Source organism: Cololabis saira, chromosome 19, assembly GCF_033807715.1.
Source record: "Cololabis saira isolate AMF1-May2022 chromosome 19, fColSai1.1, whole genome shotgun sequence".
In the NCBI taxonomy this organism is placed as follows: domain Eukaryota; kingdom Metazoa; phylum Chordata; class Actinopteri; order Beloniformes; family Belonidae; genus Cololabis; species Cololabis saira.
In genome coordinates, this window is record NC_084605.1 from 24033486 (window position 1) to 24057083 (window position 23598).

At 42.5% G+C, this 23598-nt stretch overlaps 1 protein-coding gene and 1 long non-coding RNA gene across 4 annotated transcripts; one reads left to right on the forward strand and one right to left on the reverse strand.

Annotated features, from left to right (window-relative positions):
* Positions 1–1213: 1213 nt before the first annotated feature.
* LOC133418962 (uncharacterized) lies at positions 1214–11474 on the reverse strand. 3 transcript variants are annotated; one of them, XM_061707921.1, is made up of 3 exons: positions 11336–11474; positions 11145–11247; positions 1214–8949 (listed from the first exon to the last, which is right to left on the reverse strand). In XM_061707921.1, exon 3 carries the CDS (start codon positions 8823–8825, stop codon positions 2658–2660), a length of 6168 nt encoding a protein of 2055 aa, XP_061563905.1. In that variant the 5' UTR covers positions 8826–8949; positions 11145–11247; positions 11336–11474; the 3' UTR covers positions 1214–2657. The 3 variants fall into 3 exon arrangements, with proteins under 3 accessions (XP_061563905.1, XP_061563906.1, XP_061563903.1); XM_061707922.1 differs by having other exon boundaries at positions 11145–11250; positions 11336–11460; XM_061707919.1 differs by having other exon boundaries at positions 11145–11460.
* Positions 11475–19028: 7554 nt separating this feature from the next.
* LOC133419481 (uncharacterized) lies at positions 19029–22455 on the forward strand. The gene is made up of 4 exons (XR_009770521.1): positions 19029–19088; positions 21731–21838; positions 21937–21956; positions 22138–22455. It is a non-coding gene; the product is annotated as an uncharacterized LOC133419481 (long non-coding RNA).
* The last annotated feature ends 1143 nt before the right edge of the window (positions 22456–23598 follow it).

The following is a 23598-nucleotide window of genomic DNA, read 5'->3' on the forward strand; positions in this document are numbered from 1 at the left end:
CACACTGCCACCTAGTGTTTGGTGGAGTAATTACAGAGACACACAAATAACAATAAACGCCAACTGCTGCCCAGGTCTCATGCATAGCTTAGTTATGGAGTAAAACCATCTCAGTCTTTTTTAGATTTTGGCATGACTACAAAATTATTATTGTTTAATGAAATGGCAGGTCTTAGTCTTGGCCTTGTCCGATGTAAGCAGTGGCATTTCATGATGTAATTAGTATTAACAACCAATAAGAGTGAAAATAAATCTGGTTGTGACTGCATAACTAGTCATCCCAGTATTTGCAAAATATCTGCAATTTAGAACCAACTTATTGTCTTTAAAAAGGTACCAGGATGTCACATGTAAGTTTTACAAAGCAGTCTTGTATATGATTACCACTAGACATTCACTAATATGAAACTGATCGCTACAGGCTAGTTGAGAAAATTATTTAAGATTTTCCTACTATTTCCTACATTATTTTCACAATTAACTGATGAATTGATTGGTCTTTAAATTGTAATAAAATGGATGAATCAAAATGTCCACATTAATGTCTTGAAGAAGTCCCTTTTTTCTCTTTACAAGTTCAGAGAATAATGGAAACTAAAAAATCTATTGTAGATAATGTCATCTTTGGTAAATCTGTATATAAAAACCATGTTTTTGGCTTAAGACCTGTGAATGACCTGTTAATAAGTTGTTTTTTTTTGTTTTGTTTTTGCAGAAATCTAAGATTGACATCAAAGAGGGTGTGCTCCTTTTTTTTTTTAAATAGCTTGACCGATGCATGAACTTTCTTGTGATTTTCTGCCCCCATTTGGTCAGCAGTGGTATCGCTCCATAGTGTAACTTTAACCTAAACTATGGCAAGGATGGGAATTGATTCATTTGGCAAACCCCAAATATATAGATAATAGACTCTCTAGACATGCAGTGAAATTAAAATCCTTTCATTACACAGGAACACAGGAAACTTTACAGTCAGCCAGTAAGTAAGCCATGATCAATTAAAATATAATAATGCAGATGTTCTTGTATGTACTGTATGTCAGAGAACATAGGTATAGTACAGACAGTTAGAGTTGTAGTCAGTACATGTTTTGACCAACCGGGGACAGGATAGATGTCAAAATCATAAAACATCTGCAAATCCAGTTCTGTAAATACATGAAGAAAGGCAGTGCAATGAAAAATACAACACTAAAAGAGAAATCTGTTGAAAACAGTTTTTTTATTGGAATGGATCACAGACACAAGACAGCCCTGCCTGATTCTAGCTGAGGAAAATGCAAATGCAGCAAACTTGCAACACCAGCTCTCCGTCATGTCCTCTGCATATGAACACAAAAGTGGTTGCAATAACACCAGCTCAAGCTTTTTGACAGTTTAAAGGTTTTTTCTTCTTCTTTTTTTTGATTTCTGAGACACATTAAGTCAGAGTGATCTTTAAGGAAGTGTAAAAATTATTTAACAACAATTTAATTGTGTGGACCTGATTAGTCAATTTTCTTAATTATGGAAGTGTAATGCATTCAAAAATTTACCAAGGTTCTTTTTATCCTGAATCTAAGAAATGCTCACTTGTTTTTCCCTTCAATGTCTGGCAGGTGAGACCTTGAAGCATCTAATTGATTCAGAAAATATGTTGTTTTATCTTTAAAAATGATCTTGTTAATTCAGAAAAACAGAGGCATATTTTATTCATCTCGAAAAGGTCATTTTGAAAAACAGTTTAAAAACTGTAAGAAAAGTGTACCTAAATTTACACTGAAAAAATAATCATTTTAATTCAGAAAAACACAAAATGTTTGTTTTTTAGTGAATGCAGCATTCTTCCATACTTATTTGATGATAAATTAGTTTCAACTGTTCAACTGAAAATTGAAATCTCAAGACAATAAACACTGATGGTAAGAAAACAAAAGCTAAGGTACCTGAAAAATAGTGGAGATCCAATACCACTGTATTATATATAACAAACGGTCAGCATTTACAAAAAACAAACAAAAAAAATCAACATTTTACATTCAAGCATGCCCTCTCTGTGTTCACTTAAATACAGTATGTACATGGACTATCCATGTTTTTTTCCCCCTTTCTCAAAAATTGCACATTTTCTTACACACATTCATTCAGTCCCATTCAACAACTATCGTTCATCTAAAAATGCATCATCTTTTGCCATTTTATGCTCAATCCAATCTCATTCCTTCTCACAAACTTAGCAGAGGTCTCATAGATAAATAAATGATAGAGCTCCTCTTTCTTATCAAAGTTTAAAGGAAAGCAAAACCAAACCCAAAAAGTGAACTGTGAAAACACTTGAACCTTAAGAGATGAAAACCTCTGTTAAGAAACACCTTGGTAAAAAGTGAACATGCACTGGGGATGTACTTTGCATTTCTGGGATCATTTTAGTGGTGTTTTAGGTGGATTATTCTTATTCTGTCAAGAACAGGTCAAAGATATTTGCATCACAGCTGCAGTCATCTGAAACATCAGAATTGCTTTGAAAAATTCCATTGGAGCTCAATTAGTTGAGGAGAATCACCATTATGGATGTAACATGAACGATTTAGGTAATCAATTTGAAATGAAAGAGAGTAAGTAAAAAAAAAGATATTCCATGATAGAAACATTACAAAAAGAACTTATGGAATGTCCCATCAGCTGGGACAGTCCAGCTCCTCTGTGCCCATGAAGTCCCCTAACGCATGGTCATGTTGACCGTAAGCAGGCTCTAAATACGTATGTCCCTCCTTATAGTGCATCTGCCTTGTTCTGTCCAGGTGCCTTTGCTCAAACTCCTCCGGTTCCACATGATGTGCTTGCATGACTGTTTTCTGGGTCATCGGAGACAGAGAAACTGGGACAAAGCCATGGTAAACCACTAGCGGAGGAGTTAGAACCTCCATTGTGGATGCCTGAGAAAAGGTGCCCTCTGGAGGCTGAATTGGCAGCTGCAGATAGGTTCCTGTCTCAGGATCAAAGAAGGTTTTCGTCTTGACTTGTACAGGCAGGTCGACAAAAAAGCACCGCCCCGAGTCTGGATCCTGGAGGAGCTTTCGTTGGGTCATGGGGAAGGACTGTGTAACAATGGCGTGCTCAATGCTAGACTGGCGAGAAAATTGACTAGAGTGGCTTGATTGGCGAGACAGGGAGGGAGGGTTACGTACTTCAGTGCTGTATACATCGATACTGTGGCTTCGTCTCAGTGGGTTGTCTCGGTTCCCCTTGTCTCTAGCTCGGCCTCTTTGCTGAAATTCATCCATGATGGATTTCTCAATACGCTCGGTCCTAGGATCGAGCTTCTCATTGACTGACACATCTGCGCTGAGCCTGCGCTGTCCATTACCTCCTAAGTACCTATCAATGCTTTGTGATCGATTGAATGGCCTGTCTGATGTGGGTCTTTCTCCAACATGAGCTTTGTACACAGGTACGTTACTGATGACCCTGTCACTGCTGCACTGTCTTTGCTCGGGATTCTGTCGAGTGTGTCTGTCGCTACTTCGTCCCTGTCTTTCTGAAGCCATACTGGGTCGTGCATGTCTGGTCTGGCTGTTGTTTTCCACTGAATCATTCCTTCTTCTCCGAGACTTGTGGCTAATTTCCGCTCTGTTGTATTGGCTTTCCTCACAGCTCAGTCGCGGCTCAATTTTGGCATTCACGTTAGTACTGTCATGAGGTTCACTGTGTTGATGGTGATCTTGAGGTTTTCCGCTATGTTTTTTGTCACTACTCTTGCCAGATCTAGCACTGCTGCTGCTTCTCTGCTCTGATTTATCACTCTTGTGTCTTTCTGCTTTGTTTTTGCTGCTGCTTTGGGAGGACCTCTGGGGCAATTTCTGGGCCTCCTCCTTCTTTATCCTTCTGCTGGTAAGCTTAATGGCTTTTTGAATTGCCCTGTCAGATTTTGGCAAGATGGCTGGTGGCTTGAGCGGGCCAGTTTGACTGTCATTACCGCTACAGGTGGAACCCGATCGTTCACTGGGAACCTTTGTCCTTTCACTCTCTACAAGAGCACCAGCAGTCATTGCTGCCTCAACTGTTTCAACTTGGCTTGTTGCTAGGCTCTCCACACCTTCAGATGATGCAGACGCCCTAGAAGATCTGTCTTCCTCCTGAGGGACAGTCAGGAAACCTCCAATTTGAGGTTTCTTTGGGATTTCACTTTGAATATTCGAAGGCGAGGGCATCGGGAGTGGTGACTGACTTGATATAATAACTTTAGGTTTAAAGTTTTCTGCCACAGTTATGGTGCTGTCGCTAGCGGAAGCTTCTTTAATTATAGGGAGCTCTGAATTTGCCTGATCCTGAGTTACCTCTTCACCTACCCTCTCTGAACCAATCAGACTCCCTCTTGGTGACCAAGCTGGCATAACCTTTTTAAGCTTATTAGCGAAGCTGTTATCTTTTACTTTAAACAAGGCCGGGATGCCCAAAGGCGGAGAGAGAGTATTGGTTGGTGACATTGTTGCATCCTTATCTTTATGTGATACTTTTATATCCCTAAATATATTTTCACTGTCTGTGCTGTCCTTGTGTTGCACCTTTAGGTCTTTCAGAGGAGATTTTATTGGATGCTTTATATCCTCCAGCTCTTCTTCATGATCAACTAAACAATTATATTCCATTTCTGGTCTGATTGAACCTTTCGGTGAAACAGTCTGCCTCGCCTCAACTTCCTCCACCTCTCCTGACAAGTTCTCCAAAGAGTGGTAGACATTTGACTCAGCCTCAGTGTTTCTGTGGAGTGTACTTTCCACTGAGAAGTAGGAGGATTTTGAGGACAAGCTAGCTTGATCAGGTGGACTCTGAGTGACATTGACACTATTTACCAGGAGTAAGGGGGACACTATGTCTCTGTAATCTTCACCAACAGCCTCTGTATCCACGTTAGCATCCTCATTGCTAATTTTGACAGTTTCTTCATCTGCTTTGAGACTCTTGCTTACATTGTCATCTGGTATGCTTAAATGGTCTGGTTTTAAAGAGGCCTTTCGCTTGACCCTCCATGTATCCTGTGCCTTAGCACTGCTGGTTTCAGTTGTGGGGCTCATACTAAATTGCAAGTCATGTCCCTGAGGTTCCTTTGCTCTGAGATCTGGTGATGACATTAATGCATTTTCAGATGCTGGGATTTTTGAAGTTAAAACCGGCTTACATGTAGAGAGACTGTTTTCCCTTTGACTGTGCACAGCTTCTTCACTACCTATGTCTTGTATTCCTGGGCCTGTCCCTATTTCAGTTAATTGCCCCTCATAGCTTTCAAACTTCCCATTTTTGTTTAAGACAGTTTTTTCAATGGCATCTTTCTCTTTAGTTATACTTCCAACTCTCTTATTCACCCCTTTTTTGCCCCTGGGAGGAACAGGAGGAGCATCTAGCGTTTTATCCTCACATCCATCCATTAAAAATTCTCCACTCTCTTCAGACACTTTCCTCGCTATTCCTTTCAAACTGACATCTGAATCATGAGTATCCTCTGAGTGACCTCTTACATGTTTAGCCTCGGCCTTCAGGGGTGTGTTTAGCTCATTGGTAGCCCTGTCAACATCAGGAAGTGCTATCCTACCCCCTGATCTGTGTGTGTCACCTGGTCTAGGCTCAGTTTGTGATAAGATTTGTCTCAGTTGATTATGATCTCTTAAATCGCCTAATCTCTCTTTTAGTTCTCTGTGTTTGAGTGCAGGGGTGCTACCATTTTGTTTTTCAATGACCTCTCTGATGCCACCCCTAGAAGCATTGTGACCTTGCTGTAGCCATGTTTCAGAATATTCGTCATTAATGTTCTCCTCTGATGCTGGATTTTCATCCCTTAATCCTGTGGATTCATTCCTTCTCCTCTTGCGTTCGGTGATGATCTCTTCAAGAGCCATTTTGGCTTTGTCATAGTTTTCATTTACACGCGCTTTGTTCACGATCGCATTACGGTCTAACTTTGCCAACGCTTCCTGCTTATGCTGCTCCTTCTCTTTCTTTGTAAACATTTCTCTCTTAGCTGAGGTGTTCCCCCTCATTGATAGCATCCCTCTCTTTATATTCCGAAGCTCTCTAGAGATCATATCGTGTTTCGCCTTTGCCTCCTCCTCTATGTTAATAGTCTCCAGTTTGCTCTTTGCATTAACATGTACGTGATCACCAAGTCTTGCCCTTTCTAGCTCTTTCAAAGCCTGCAAATCATGAATTATGTGTTCGCTATCTCTCATTTCTCTTTGTGACACATCATCTGTTTGCATTCTTGTATTCACATTCAGGTTTCCTTCTTCATACTCCTCTGCCTGCTCATCAGCTTTCACAGCATATCTCTGATGTTTAATATAATTGTTCTGTCTGGCTGAGAATATATGTTTGTGCTTGCTTTGGTTTTGGACCGATTCCTTTTCTTTTTGTGGTAAATCTGATTTTATATACATCGAATCGCTGTTCGAGGATTTGTCAGCATTATCTACCGATAGTTTGTCTTGAGACAGTTGAACATCTGATTTAGCTAAACGTTTCTTTGGAACCGGTGGAGGCTCTTTGTCTACATTACTATTTTTGCCAACCGGTGTTGCACCAGTGACTTCATTTCTATTTTGGGATAAAATGTTGTCACTTTCTGGGAACATATTTTCTCTCCTGCCTCTAAACATGTCTTTTGAAACGTTGTCATTCATTTCTTTTGGCCTCAGTTGTTCAGTGTCAGACGTCCTCTTACTGATACTATCTGAATGACTTCCTGATCGAGCTTTGTTTTTGGCTATATTAATTGCTTCCTTTGCTGCTCTGATGACCTCCATTGTACTCATGGTTTGGCCACCTGTTTCTTTTTCCTTGGAAGTCGGCAGGACTCCAGTGTCTCCTGCATCTTTGGCCACCCATTTAGTTTTCTCTGAGACATTTGGGGGGATTTTCCCATTTGATGACAGCCTGTCTTTCTCAAGAGTGTGGGGTGAAAGTAGGGAGGAATTATCCTTAATGACTTTTAAAGTATTCTTTGGCTGTGCTCCTGGAGAAAAATCTCTCTCTTTTGTCTCTGCGGGTGGATCTGTGTTGGTGCTCAGAGGGACTTGAAGATATTTCATATCACTGTCAACAGTAATGGATTTTTTATACAAATTCAGAGAGGGGTAATTTTGCTTTTTAACCATGGGGCTTTTGTTCATTTTTGAGTGTTTAAATGGAGAAAGGGGGTTCTCCTCTCTTTTATCGTGCAGCAGATTTGACAACAAATAATCATCTGACAGAGGCCTGTCATTATCCTGCTGTGCAAGATCAACATTTGAGGGTTCTCCAGGTTCCAAAATAGGACTGCAAACTGGCAGCCCATCTTTGGAGATGACAGGAGTGCTCAAACCAGATCCACTGCCCTCAGAACCAGCTTGTTTCAAATGATCTGATTGAGAAGACCGGTCATCACCTTCATGAAGCTCTAATGTTTTGAATTTAGGTGGGCTGTAACGGCTCTTCACCCTCTTCCGGTTGTCTTTCAGGTTGAAGAGGATGCTAGAGGCAAGTGATTTGTAGCTCTCCCGCTTCACTTGAACTTCAGGCATCAATGTGGCCTCGGAGAGAGGCCTGCCTGGAAGCTCGAGGGCAGAGGGCGACAGGACCGTTTGAAGAATTTCTGATGTTTCTGTCGGTTGTCTGGAGGGGATGAGGGGAGTCATCAGCTGACAGATGCTGAACGGGGTGGAGGCCACAGAGCTGGCCTCCTCAACTGCTTTCACTTCCACAGATTTAACTTCTTTGACCAACAAAAGACTTTCATCCGCTGCTTTGGCATTGCTCTCCTGATGTGGTATCCCAGGCTGATTGACTGAAAGAGCACTTCTTGCCCTGGAGCTGTTGCGCCTCCAGGGGGCAGCAGCTCCATCCCCACCACTGGAGGAGCACCTCTTTTCAGCTGGAGTGACTGAGGGCTTTGGCATGATCTTTGGTGGAGGAGGGGGAGGGACTGGTTTGTGAACAGTGGGGGAAGATGGCTCGACTGCTTCTTTCTGGCCTGTCCGTGTCTCCTCTGTAAGTTGGGTCTCTTTTCTATGTGCCTCAGCAAGCTCTTTATAAAACGACAAGTCGTACCATCTAGGGGTGTTATCTGTGCTGAGAATAGTGGTCACTGCCTCCTCTTGACCAAAAGGATAGCCCTTTAAGTCTGTCCATGTCTGGAAAGGACTGAATTCACTGTGGAGGAAAAAGTTTTTGATGTTGAGTTTTTTTAGTTTGACCATGGATTTCCCATTTTTAATCTTTGTTGATTTCCCAGAAGGAAGGCCGACATCTTTACGTGTTTTGTTTGATGAAGCATCACCAGACTGATGGTGCAGATGGTTCTTGTAGTGTCTTTCAGTAAGACCAGTGTTGTAATCTGAGGAGAACTCAGATAGCTCTCTCTGGATGCTGCGAAGTGCAGACTTATCCCACGATTCCCCGTTAGAGTCTGATGCACCTCCATTTCTGATCAGCTCACAGCTTTCCTCTGTGACGCTGAGTGCCTTGAGGAACGATGACATTTCTGAAATGTTCTTCTGTTGCTGCTGTTTCCAGGGCTTACCATCACTTTTGGTGTGCTTGTGTTGCCTTTCCTTTTTAAATTCCTTATGATGAGTCTTTTTAGGGGTTTCCCCAACCAAAGGTTTGTGGCAGCTAAAAGGCGAAAATCCGTAAAGAAATTCGTCATTGTAGACTGCGTCGTCTCCAACACAGAGACTCCGGAAGGCTCTGTCGGTGAGGGTGCTGACCTCCCGATCCGTCTCATCCATGAACATGTCATTGAAGCCATTGGGGAAGCGATGGTGGAGCATGCTTCCCATCCGATGGTTCACATGTCGCTTTTCCACGCAGCTCATTATGTCAGCAAGGAACTTTCCTTTTAGTCATCACCAGCTTTCCCAACTTTGTAGCCGCTGAAGATCCTTAAGTTTTCCTTCAGCTCAGTCCAACGTCGAGGAAGAGTTTGAATCTGCTAATCACCTGCACACAAGACAGCAACATCAGTGTCAGTGTTTCAACCTGCCAAGTTAGTCGGCAGTATTATCACCTCTGAAGAAAATAATTGTTTGATTCACAGGGCTACTTAAAATGGTTTTATACGGTTTAGTTTTACTGATACCCTTGATGTACACAACATGTGGGGGCTTTGGCGGTGCTGGCTGTAGACAAACACTTCAAACCATGCACTTGGCTATTTTAAGCAGTGTACAGTGCTTTAGCTGTGAGCCCCAGTCATAACTATGAAATAAATACTTATGCTCCATTTTTAAAACGTAACAGTCGTGGTTGGGTGTCCTTTTGAAATACACACATGAACAATGGAGATAACATTTATATGGAATAATGTTTTATCTGTGATGCTGAAAATGTATTTATAAAGCTGTCAAACTAAATTCTTACTAAGGTTCAAGTACAGTAAAGCTTAGTACAAGTGAATTTCTATGTACTTTATCAAATAGAATTGTATACATTCACAAAAATATGCACATAAAAACGGGCATATTTTTTGAGTGATGACTGGGAAAGCCAATGGCTAGCTGTCCACTTCAGCTACTTTGCAAAAGCAAGTATAATCGTTTTCATTTATTCATTTAGTTTTCTTAAGATAATATGGCTTGTTGTGCTATTAATTGTAATAAGTGATTGCTGCAATTGGTTTTGGATTTGCCTGAACAGGTTCAGGGCTTAAAGCAGACTGAGGCAGATACCTTTGCTCCCCTTTTAAGACTACTGGTATCAGCTAATCAGAAAACACCAGCTGGACCTATTCTTGCTCGTCAGCTTCTACCTCTTACCTCAACCGGCTCAATCGTTTGAGCAACCTTTGCCTTAGGACACTTTCAGATTTACAAACTGAAGCATTAGCCAACAACATCTGAAACAAGTGCTGCCAGTGCTGAAGAGTTGAAAAGTGGATGTCCACTGGTCCATGGGGCTGCCATTGACCTGCAGCTCAACATCATGCCATTAAGATTACCTGAACTACAGATGATGGCAACCAACATAGTCTCTCCAGCAGCATTGGTGCAACCTTGGGTCCCAGTGGAGCTCTGCTAGTCCTTGTTTCTGCTCTGCCTATGCGCCTTTATGGATATTCTTTCCATAGCAACCTTTAAGATTAGGATTTTCTGGCCAGAATGAATGTAAAATAATCTTTACCAGCATCAAGGGTTGGCATAAGCTAAACTGGCTAAGCTATAATAGCTCATTTGGGGTAACAGAACTACAGAGTTCCAGGCCTCCTCGGTGCAGCCATTTCCAACATGGCAACGTGCAATAAGAGAAAAAAAGAGGTATTAATAACACTCTTCAATAAACCTATGGATAACATCACATGAGGTTCCAGTTCTTCATATACAACCATTCCAGTTCACCTCAGCAGCTGCTGGTCTACCATCGCTTACTTTGACTAACTGGGTGAGATCTCAAAATAGCTCATTCACCTATTTATATGGCCTGACCTGGGAGCACAGCCATTGATGTATAACTTAAGCCTTCAACCACTTACAAAAACTCTTTTTTGGAAGGTTAAAATCAGTTGGATCTCATGTAAACAAATCGCAAACCAGTGCATTTGACTGTAAATGTGCATTAAACTAGAACAGTTAGAAAATAATATCAAGCATCAAATATTCATATTGACAGTCACCTAATACCATAAGAAAGCAGATCCACCAAAAAATTTACTTTTTTAATTTTTGTTTGACTCCAGTACCAGTATACCATTATAGTCAAATCTGCAGAACTGAGTGACTTTACTGTATCTAAGGCCACTCATATTGAATGTTTTGGCTTCCTGGATACTTCGGTCGCCAACAATCTTTCAGTTCTCATAACTGGAGATCAGTTAGCAACCACGGTACTTTCCCAGCATCTGTTTGTGTATTTATACCCTAGGAATTAGGTAGCCCAGTTAACTATACTGTATACAGGGTCAACCGTTGGCACCTAATTCTTCACCTTCCCTGAAGTTGTGTAAATCATAAGTGAAATAAGTATCTCAGCATCTCTCAGTGTCACAGTGGAAAACACAGTGCAAAGAACAAACAAAGTGCAAACAAACAAAGTGCAAAAAGTCTGATGGTTTTTCTGCCTGCTTCAACCAAAACTTAAAGAATCTGATATCATGTGTTTATAGCCTTGCAAACACTCATTAATTCACAACGCTCCCTCACCTCGGTGATGGGTCCTTCATGTTGAGTGCAAAAGCTCCCATATGGACTCTGATGTCAAACACAAATCCTTCGAGTAGAATCCAAGAGTCCACTATCGTACCACCTGCTGAAAATATTCCATTTAATGCTTATTATTTACAGATGTTTTAAGTTTTAATCTTACTGAAGTTGAAGAAACAAAGAAAACTGACCAAAGTGTGTCAAGCCCTTGGATCCATGTTCAACTGCACTGGTGTGGCCTGAGCGCAAGCTCAAAAGATACCAAAATAGACTCACAAGTCAGCGTGGCCAAACTGAGCAGCAACACAGGACCCAGCTACGAAGCGCACGTTGGAATAAGCAGTGGGTGTCGAGTGGCACGGCAAGACAGGCCAGCAGGATGAAATGGACACTGTCATTGGTTATTTTTGTAACTCAACAGTGAGCGCTGATAGGTTCTTGTATGGACCTTCTCTCTGCTGTCTGCCACCTTTGAAAACATGACAGGGTCTTCTTGTCAGTGTAAAGGAGCTGCTGATCAGTTTGGTGGACACTTGCCTGCTATCACTGGCCAGTATTTAGCACAGAACTCATTTTGCCTTTTGTCCTCCAGAGAAATTAGCTCTCTGATGTCGCCTCATACAAGTACAGATTAGTGTGACAGTCCATAAAGGGGAGATTGGTGGTCAGATGTTTCTTCACTGGCATGACTGTGATGGGGCTGGGCTCATTCTTGCCGTTTAAGCTCTGTTTACAGGGCTGAGTTGTGGACGTGAGTCAATGAGTAGTCTGGTTTCAGGGCAGCTGTTGTTGCTGTGAGATTATGCTGAAATGGAGGCAGTGTTTTGTTTACTCTGTATGACTCAAAGAAAGTCAGTAGATTATATTTCATGTGGTGAATGACCCCATGTACCCCGAAAAAAGAAAAATATTGTTTAAGAAATAAGGCGTTGCTCAATTCAAGTTTATGGAGTAATAACTTCATAAGGAGTGATAACTTTCCTTGCTATTCTTTGATTCTTTTTATAAAATAACTTTGCGCTTGTCAACTTGTTTCACAAAACACTCTTTTCTGCAAATACTATCTCAACAACAGACACATTTGAACTCACTAGTCTCTCAGCACATGAATAAGGCGCTTTATACACCATACAAAAGGTCTTCAACTAATCATATCCAATAAGTTTCTTGAATACTGTATGGAAGCAGATGTACTGTGTGAGAGGATTTCCTGTTACGCTGTCTGTATTAATGCCCATTTGATGTATTCAGTGAATAGACTTATCCAGGATAAGCTAGTTTAGCTTGGTTTAGCTATAGCTGAGTTTGTTCTGGGTCTTTAGTCTTTATCCAATCTTGCTGTGTGAGCCTCACTGAGGTGGAACACTTTAGCATATCGTTCTCTAACAAGTTCTGTGTGTAATAGTGATCCAAAAAGGAGTAACAGGAGCACAATGGCGACTATAAACTTGGCGTAAAATGTGCAGAGGATGAAATTAGCCCCACATGGGGGTCAGGAGAGATGGTCCATTGTTTGAACGCCTGGCCAAAGTGTCTGTCCAATTGACAAGCAAACTAAAGGCGCTGCTGGAAAAAATACCACCAGGTTTCTGACTGTAGTGGTTGGAGAGGCAGAGACAGGAAGAAGCAGGATCTTCCTGTATATTGACCAATTGTAGAGGAGCTGGACCAAGAAGGGCAGCCCTGCTCATTTGCATATTGAGGCAGAAATGCATAAAGTAAAGTAAAAAGAAGAGACGAGGGAATGTAAAAACAAGGAATGAATGTATGAGGAAAAGGAAAAATATATATACAGTACAGACCAAATGTTAGGACATACCTATATATACATACCATATATATATATATATATATATATATATATATATATATATATATATATATATATATATATATATATATATATATATATATATATATATATATATATATACATATATATATATACATATATATGTCAGTGCCTCCATAGGCATTATGTATCTAAATATGTGCACTGACTTATTCCTAGAGGGGAATAGTACATCTACTGATATTAATGAATGTGTATAATTTTAATATTAATGTTATTGAAAATATCATTTTATGTGAAGATAATGTGATAAAGTGACTTTAAAAAAAACGTTGAAAAGGCAGAAAAGGGGATAAAACGGCATGATTCAACACAGTAATACAAACTTGTAAGCAGCAGTATAAGTATCCAACCCTGCTGGTTCCCTGTTGGTGGACTGTGATCAGTCAGTCTTTGGAAAGAAGCTGGACTTCAGCCTCAGTGTTCTGGCAATGGGACCTTTTGGCTGAGATGAGGCAGTGAAACAGTCCATGTGCTGAGTGGACACGGTCTTTTACGATGCAGGAAGCTCTGTTGCTGCTGCACCTGCTGATATAAATATCTTCAATGGAAGCAGATCTCAAACTGCTTGAAAAAGCTATTTTCCCTTGTGATTCAGTTGATCTATCCATTATATCAGAAAGAACTGCTTGCTCCTTGAAGTGTTTGTATTTTTTATTTTTTTTATAATCCATGTTTGCCTTCATCTGAAAAATGCGGAGAGAAGTCGGTTAACTGAGTTGGACTGCAGACGATCGTGAATGAAGTCTCGTCTTTCACTGTCTGGAACCAGTCTTTGTTTTCATCTTTATGACTGACACACACATGTGCTTAGCTGTCTGTGAAATTAGTGGGAGGTATTCAGTAGCCTGGCTCAAGCTTCCTCGTTCCTGCTGAGACCTCAGACAGGCAGACAGAGGGGATGACCGGCCCTTGGGACTGTCAGGCGAGATGAGACATCTGAGACAGATCGTGTAACCTTAAGAGGTGGTGAGAGCAAAAACCACCATAAACCCACATAAAAGAATCTGGGTCTTTGACTGGACATTAAAGAATACTTTTAATGTCGACACATAAAATAGTATTGAGGCCAGCCTGGATTCTGCTCGGAGACATATTTTGTTCTGAATATTGACCATGCCCCTCCTTGAAACGCCACCTTACTGTGGTGGAGGGGTTTGTGTTGCCCGAGTGATCCTAGGAGCTATGTTGTCGGGGGCATTATGCCCCTGATAGGGTCTCCCATGGCAAACAGGTCCTAGGTGACGGGCCAGACTAAGAGCGGTTCACAAGCTTATTATGGTAAACAAAACAACAAGGACCGTTACGTCGCCCGGATTGGCGTCACCGGGGCCCCTCCCTGGAGCCAGGCCTGGGATGTGGCTCGAAGGCGAGCGCCTGGTGGCCGGGTCTTTGCCCGTGGGACCCGGCCTGGCTCAGCCCGAAATGGCGACGTGGGCCCGCCTTCCGTAGGCCCGCCTTCCGTAGGCCCACCATCCGCAGGAAGGACCGTGATGAGCTGGTGCCATGTGGACTGGGTAGCAGTCGTGGCGGGGTGCCTCGACGACCCAATCCCTGGACCAAAACCCTCTCAGTAGGGACATGGAATTTCACCTCGCTGGGGGTGAAGGAGCCAGAGCTTGTGCGTGAGGTTGAGAGATACCGGCTAGAGATAGTCGGGCTCACCTCCACACATAGCTTGGGCTCTGGAACCCAGCTCCTTGAAAGGGGCTGGACCCTCCACTACTCTGGAGTTACCCAGGGTGAGAGGCGGCGGGCTGGTGTGGGCTTGGTTATAGCCCCTCAGCTCAGTCGCCATGTGTTGGAGTTCACCCCGGTGAACGAGAGGGTCGCCTCCTTGCGCCTTCGGGTCGGGAAAAGGTCTCTCACTGTTGTTTGTGCCTACGGGCCGAACAGCAGTGCGGAGTACCCGGCCTTCTTGGAGTCCCTGGGAGGGGTACTGGATAGTGCTCCAACTGGAGACTCCATTGTTCTACTGGGGGACTTCAACGCTCACGTGGGCAATGACAATGATACCTGGAGAGGCGTGATTGGGAGGAATGGCCTCCCCGATCTGAACCCAAACGGTGCTTTGTTGTTGGACTTCTGTGCTAGTCACAGTTTGTCCATAACAAACACCATGTTCAGGCATAAGGGTGTCCATCAGTGCCAGGACACCCTTGGCCGGAGGTCAATGATCGCCTTTGTTGTCTTTTCATCTGACCTTCGGCCGCATGTCTTGGACACTCTGGTGAAGAGAGGGGCTGAGCTGTCAACTGATCACCACCTGGTGGTGAGTTGGATGCGCCGGCGGAGGAGAAGGTTGGATAGACCGGGCAGACCCAAACGGATTGTGAAGGTCTGTTGGGAACGTCTGGCTGAGCCCTCTGTCAGGGACATCTTCAACTCTCACCTCCGAGAGAACTTCTCTCAGATCCCGGGGGAGGCGGGGGACATTGAGTCCGAGTGAACCATGTTCTCTTCCTCCATTGTCGACGCAGCGGCTCGAAGTTGTGGACGCAAGGTCTCCGGTGCCTGTCGTGGCGGCAATCCTAGAACCCAGTGGTGGACACCGGAAGTAAAGGATGCCATCAGACTGAAGAAGGAGTCCTACCGGGCTATGTTGGCCTGTGGGACTCCTGACGCAGTAGATAGGTACCGGCAGGCCAAGCAGGCGCGCCTCAGGCAGTCCTGGAGGCAAAATCTATTGTAAAGAAATTCTATAATGGAAGCCTATATGAGAGTCAAGAAATGTCAAAGAGCTACTCACTGTAATCGTTTGACCAGTAAAGCTTTGAAAGCCACAATCTCAGGAAGCTGTGTGCTCTTTGTATGAAAGACTGCTTCAAAAAGTCATAATCACAAGAGCGATGAGGGCATTTCAGGTGCGAGGAAGCCTTTCAGCTGTCATCAGGACTGTCCTTATTACGGGTGAGGAAGCTTTATGTCATGAATATTTTTGGTTATATTTATATCCTATACACTGTTTAATGCACGTACGTATTAGTGATTTATGGTGACAACAACACGTGTTGTTCCAGAAGAGCTTTTTATAGTAACCCTCAACTGACCTTTAAACTGACATGCTCTTACTATTTTATAGCTTTTACTAACTAACTTTTTATAGAAAACCACTGGCAAACTTAAATAACTTTAGAACTCAGATAATATAGTCTGATAAGTGCAGACCACAAATAGACCAATGAAATATTCAAGTTTAGATATATTTTACTGATAAAATCACTTCAAATTCATGGCATGAGTTGATGTGTTTTTGTACCACGCCTCTGAGAGTTTGTGTGAAACAATACAGTTATTTCTAACATGTGAATGTGTTTGAATGTGTATGAATGTTTGGTGGTGGTCGGAGGGGCCGTTTGGCGCGATATGGCAGCCACGCTTCCGTCAGTCTGGCCCAGGGCAGCTGTGGCTACAAACGTACTGTAGCTTACCACCACCGGTGATAATGTGTATGAATGAATAATGATCTCTGTAAAGCGCTCTGGGTGCCTTGAAGGGCGCTATATAAAACCAAGTCATTATTATTATTATTAATATGATTTACTGACAGTCGGCTAGCCGTTATCACTTCCTCACCCGTAATCGTCATGCTACAAAGCTTAGCGACGCAGACAGTTTGTATTAACCCAGCGTTGGCTAAACACAACAGCAATTTTTGATTTTGGTGTTGCATCCGACAGCAGCTCTGCAGGTATTTCCACGGGGATCTGCTGAACGAGCTGATAACCAAAGCTAACTTTGATTGACATATGGTGGGCATGTTCCTGTCGGCTTCCTGAGCACATGTTGTTGGCTTAACACCGCTCCTCAGAAACCAATGGGTCACGTGACCAAATGCTACATCATTACTTTCATGCGTATGTCTGCCGTGATGTCCACTGTAGTAGCTCTAGGCACTAGCTTCATTGTTGTTCATGTGGGATGCTTTACAGTTGCTGCAAGAGATGACTGCAGTTAAAAAGGCTTTTCCTGATATTAAGGATAGGAGACTGTGAGATCTGGACAAATATTCTTGCCTGTGCTGCTTTGTCTGCACAGGCTGAGCCCAGACTATCACCACTGGTGTCTCTCAGCTGGCAACATGGATGGAAACTCAACAATATTTTATAACGTATGCTAAACTTAGCACAGTAACATGTCTGTTGTCCCTTATCTTTTACTATTACCCTTTTGTATTTATTACTTTGATTTATTTTTATTCAACATATGGTGGTTGGTATCAGTTTACAGATATTTTGTTGTACCTTAACTTATCCTGCGGGTCAAACTCAGTGAACCTGTATAGACGTGCCCTGTGTTGCTTGGTCTCCATGAGATATTATATAAGAGGTCACACGCTGGTCGCTGGATACTTTATCTGACACATACTCTGCCAGGGCATGATATGAACAAAAATATATAGGCTACGAGTGAATTTCTCTCGATACGGATCTTTTCTTGATCAGTCACAGCTTCAACACTGGCAACAGCCAACACCGTTTCTATCCCTAAGCAGGGTTATCTTAGATTTTCTGTTTTTATTTAAAGTTTTTACATTTTCTGCTGCCTTACATATAGTTTTTATTCTCATTTATCATCAGCACCGCCATAGATATCTGACTGGGCTCCTGTTTATGCACTTGCCGAGTGTATGCACTGTTTCAGCAACACTCTCGTACAGTCATGCATCACCTCACACAGCACCACTCCACTTATGCTGGCTCCTGAAAGAGCAGCTGGGTACTGAGTAGTTGGCTCATGGCTGTTAAAAAATGTCTGTATTCTTTCCATGTCCTGATGCCCTACCCTGTCCTAAATCATATAAATACTGCCTTAAATGTTTCAAGATTACATTTGAAAAAAGGGCAGAGGTATCACATAATGTAATATCAGCTGGGGATGCAAGGAACTACAACAATGATTAGCCCTCCTCCTTCAGAAGGAGGCTCCTGGATTGCGTGGTTGTGATGTAGCTGCTGTCTAATGCAGATGTGGAACATGTATAAACAGATGCAATTTAATTATCCATGATGAGCCCTCAAACTTGTAACAGGGACTCATAAGTCCAAATAAAGACCTGGATGAAACAAAGATGTGAGGTTTATTTCTGTCCCTATGCAGGGTTGATGTATAATTACTATCAAGCAGGGTGGTGGAGGTATGATGATTTTTTTTAAGCTACACACTTTGTTGAAACTGGGTCGTGCAACAGTTCAGTGATCCCAACAACACAAGCAAATCTACAACAGACATGCGGAAAAAAAAAATCACAGACCTCAGCTTATCTGAAATCCTAAAGACAGTTATGCACAAACCAACAATCGAACCTCCAAAAACTGAAGCAGCACTGCAAAGAAAAGGGGTCCAAAATCCCCCCACATAAAGCAAGAAATTGATAACATCACCCAGAGATCAGTTTCCCCAAGCCGTTCATCAGCTCTTTCAGATAAGACAGAAAAACAAGACAACTAAAAACAGACCCCCTTTTTTTGTGAAACACTTTCTTTTGAGATTTCACTGTTTCCATTAACCTTTGTGTTGCAAAAGCAGAAAAAATTCTGTTAGCCATTAAGTTTTTTTAAGAGTATAACCTTAACATCTAGTGGGAACTTCTCAGGCTCACGAGCTGAGAGGACAGAGTCAATGAATTTGAAATAAGATTTAAGATTTCAAAATTGAGCCACAACATCATGAAAATATGAAACTTAACAGTGATGCGAGAAGTGCATGTGATGAGCTGATTTCATTCACTAATACGAGATGATTCCATGACCAAGAAATGAGTTTAGCAGCAGCAGCAGTTCAGGACCAAATGGAGGTGATTAAAAGAATCTTAGCTAATTTGTGATTCAACTTGTGGAAAGGTGAGAGCGTTACAGAAATGTCTTTAGTAGTGCTGCAGATGCAGGAAGTCAGATCGGTGAGTGCTGCACCACAGCACGGTGGCTGCAGTTTGGTCTTATCTGATGGAAGAAATGATCATGTCATTTACATCCTTCCTGTTTGCACAGCCTGTTTTTGTGACCTGAAAATAATGAACAGAAACTAACGTGTTTCAGGGAGTCTGCTGAGGAGAGTGAAGGGAGACAGAGAAGATCCTTGAGAGCAAATAGGTGCGTCAACCTTTGAATCCCGGGACCGCTTTTTTTAATATAATATTTTAGAGCTAACTATTATAAAGGGCAAAGATTTAATCTTTTTTTATTTATTATCTTTTTATCTGGTTTCTAAGGTTCCAAAGTTCTGTATTTGAAGAATTAGTCAAGAGAAAGTACTCCGACTTACTTGCAAATAAATATTTGTCTTTATTTTTTACAGTGTAAAAAATCGGATACTCTGGAGCTAATGTCCAAGTCTGAGTGGTGTCATTTTTGAATGTGAGCAGTTATCTTCTACCTATCGGTCCGCTGCAGAGAGGATCGACACAATAGTCTTGAGACAGCCTCTAATCTGAACTTTGGTTAATTTGTGAGTTCTGAGCTGGGAACTAGTTCAGAGGGAGCACTTGGTCTTCATTCATTCTGGTTGAAGTAGCGGATGTTGCTACTGAAGCATCTGAACTAAGGAATGCCTGAGCTGAAACCCGAACTGCCGGAGCTCCAGTCGGCTAGGGTTCAGCTAACCAACCTAGACAGGTCCTGGCCCACTGAAAGGGTCATCGCTGGATGACGCTGGCTCCAGCAGCCAAAGAGGTTTGTGGCTGATGAGGTAGCAACAATCAAACCAGTTTCTCAGACTAGCCTAGCTATGGCTGTGCAGTTTAGCTACAGTAGCAGTAGCAGGTTGCACAGGAAGCCGTAGATGCTTCCTGTGCAACCTGGAGCCGGTTGTGACAATCGGTTAGTTCAATTAACAGCGCAAAAAGCCGCCTGTCCATCCATCCCTATTTCAGATTCCACTGTGGGGACAAGATATAAAACAAAGTGAACTGAAACAAGGACTCCTGCCGAGCTCAAACCTCCACAGACGGTTAGCCATCAGCTAACAACCTGGGGGTCAAGCCAACCTGGAAAGATCCAGGCAACGCTTCACTCTGCAGCCAGTGAAGTGGTGGCCATCCGACCGCTTGTCATCCAGCTATATCTGGCTTGCTGCATTTCTGGGGGGGGGGGTGTCTTAGTAGCTCCTATTGGCTGCTCTCTTTGAAGTCAAGTTTGCTAAAAGTGCTAAAACGGTAAAGGGATGAAACCATAGGCACCATAGGATGCTACATAAGCATGCATAAACTTGACTAAGACTTCATGTCCATTGTGAAAAACAGGTACTGGTACCAAAACCTTTCCACCAGGCTGTGAATAAATTTATTTCTGCTCACAAGCGGGTCATTAGAGATTGGCTCGGTTTTAGAGGCACATCCCAGTGGTCAGTCGAGGAACTGCAGGCTTTGCTACGTCCACATTGGCCGTATTGTAGCCCCTTATGGCACTAGCACCTACTCGGCTCTACTCATCTCAGCTCGGCTCGACTCAACTCGGCCTGGTTTCTTTTCCATAAGAATTCAGCACCTGGAGCAGAAGTAGGAGGTTGGAGCGAAGCTGCTGTGGCGTATTTGATTGTGTGATCTAAACGAAGAAGACAACAACAGTAAAGATGTAGAACATGGAGGAGATGATACATGTGCTGCTGGTTGTGTGGCTCGTGTTCGATATTGAGTTAAAAACTGCGAGTTAGAAGGGGGTTCAAGCGGCAACGCTTTTTAATTTTTTTTTAGTTTGTCTCAGTGCTGCTGAAAAGTCAGCTGGGAGTAGCGAGCAGCTATGAAGTGACAGAGCTCCTGGTAGATCTTTTCATTCCTTATCTAGATCCCTTTTTAATTATCTCCTCAGCCACCAGGTTTATGAACATCTGCACCTCAGAGTTGGATCATGAAACAGACTTTTGAACTGCCATTGCCTGTCGAATAAAATGAACGAGAAGCCGCTGTCAGAGTCGCTCTTCAGCTGATGTCACATCCTGACTCAGACGTCTGACTCCAACCCCCTGACCAATTGGTGGCGTGTAGTGTGATGACGTCAGATGCAGGCCGGCTCAGCCGCTTAGAACCTCCGCAGAGTAGAAAAAGTATCTACTCGGCACGGGTAGACTCCAAGTGGGAAAGAACCAAACCGAGTGGAGGCGAGCCGAGCCGGGCTGAGTAGGTACTAGTGGAAAAGTGCCATTAGATCAACTCCAAATCTGAAGAAAGTTGTGACTTCATGTAAAATGTAAATTAAACAGAAAACATTGATTTGGAGATATGATCAACCTATATTTCATCGTCAGTAAAGTAGTACAAAAATACAAGAAGATGCTACATCTCAGATAACAGACATCATAACCTGAGATATGCAGTATTTCTGATCTTGTTCCCATCTCATCTGATCTTATCAATATCATTCACGTGACGTCCTTGCTGGAATCGTCCCGCTTGTCTTTATTAGAGGGACTCCTGCATCATTGACCTGCAGTAACCTTCTGCTTGCAATGAATGAGAGATATCAAGGATTCATGTTGCAAACACTGGTGACGCAACCTGATTTGCAGAAAGAGCGTGACACGGACTTGCATCTCCCGCAGAGTAAACACGTTGTGAAATCAAACATCTCTCTTCCTTCCTCCTACTTTCCCACACACTCACGCACGTGCTTTTCAGCACGTTAGCAGGCTTGAACCTGAGCTGGTTTTCTCCAAACTGATGTTTTGCTCCGTAGCAGGTGTGGCTTTGCTCCGTTTTTTTTTTTTTTCTGATGACATCGGCTGGTTGTTCTCCATCCAGAAATGAAGTACATCTTGATCGGAGGTGGGATCGGCCTGTTCCTCACTGCCGTGTTTATCATCGTGAAGATCTACATCATCAGGAAGCACATTTGTGAAAACAACACAGGTGAGACGATGGATGGCTGGTGAGGTCCTGTTTACACTATTAGTTCAACATGCTTCTTTAATAGATAAATATATATCTCAACATGTTCTTTCCTTTAGAGAAGAGGAATAAGAGGAAGGTAAGCAGTCAACTACTAAGAAAATCAAACTCTGGCTTATCTGTTTTGTGTTCTTCAATAATTGAAAATATTTCAAAGAAGTAAGGATGACACAAACATTTTGCACGGTTGAAGGAAACATGCTTCCTTGTCTTTGAAAAGGCAAAGGCCTGCCGTAAATCTCATTTATTCTCCTCCGCAGCCGAACTTGGTCTCTCTGAGTCATCTCAGCCAATCAGAGCATCCCGTGGTGGCGGCGGTGTCCAATGACATGCAGTGTTAAAGGTCGCGCGGAGTGCAGAGGGGGCGTGAAGGGTCAGCCATGCAGCCCCACGTCTACTCTTATTTTGCTGCACAGTCATCAACGTTGAGCAGTTTCATACCTTCTACCTCTCAAACAATACTGTATATTTCACTTTGGCTATCGTGTGAAATGCTGGAAGAGAATCGTTCACATTGTTTGTAACCATGAAGTACTTTTTTGTTTTAAAAAAATGCAATAAATGAAGAATGAAAGAAAAAAGCATTTTGAGGTAAGAAGATGTTTATTTTTGAGCTTTCTTTCGCGCTTTCCTTGAAGAAACCTTGCATTCATCTGACAGACTTATTTCACTGAGCACCACTCAGCGGAACGCTCAGGCAGCAGTTCATGATGCTTCCAGAAGAGGGCAGCATTTACCTCTGAGTGTCAAGGACATCTCACCTGAGAGACCTTGACAACTCGCTCTCTCATTCTTTGTATCTCCAGTCATGTCCCCTCATGCTTTTTTTTGTTCAAAGTCTTTTTTCAGTTTTTCAGTTTCTGCTGAAATGCTGTGTTTGGTTTCCATCAACCTCGGCGCCACCCATAAAAGCCAAACAACTCCACTTAGTTCTAAAAGACGTTTTTTCAGAAGTATTTTGATTTGTTCGGATGTAGTTTTGTGAATTTTAGTTGTGCATGCGTGTTCATCTTAGACAGATGGGGGTTTCTTTTGCAAGCACTGAGGGGGGGTGGCTGGATACTTAGTATTACCCACATGACATTTTCTTTTTGGCCCTAAATTTGATAAATAAATAATTAGACGGTAAAAATTATTTATTTTTGTTGTCTGATGATTTTTTACAACAAAAAGCATTAAAAAGAGGGGGTACTAACATTTGCACATCCCTCAAAAAGTTTAGAGAGTTTAAATACAAATGGTCTGTGGAATAATGATGACTAAGTGTCCCGGTTTCACACCATCAGACAGCACTTCACGGTTACAAGCAGCACAAAGGCTCTATTTCAACATAATTTCCTTTAAGTTTGAAACAATAAACATTACTATTAACATATAAAGGGATTAACACAAATGAGAGGGCTTAAAAACAAAGCAGACCCGGCTGAGTGTTGTTTCAGCATACTGATCTCAGGGGAGTTTTATGACGCACCCTCTTCAGCCTCTTGGTCGCCTCGGCTTTGTGAGCTAGTATCATATGTGCTGATGTGTGACATAGACATAGACATAGACATATACAGACGTATACTAAACACACTTCCAAAAAAGGTATTTAAGTGTTTCTTCAAATGAAAATGAACCTAATGCTTGAACACGAGTAACAAAAGACCCCCAAAAACTTGAGGATGTCACTTCAGAAGACGTGTTACTACCAGGTGTCAGAATGCAGCTGTTGAAACAAC

Coding starts and splice junctions, on each gene's coding strand:
- LOC133418962 (XM_061707921.1), bottom strand. CDS start 8,825: ATGAGCTGCGTGGAAAAGCGACATGTGAACCATCGGATGGGAAGCATG.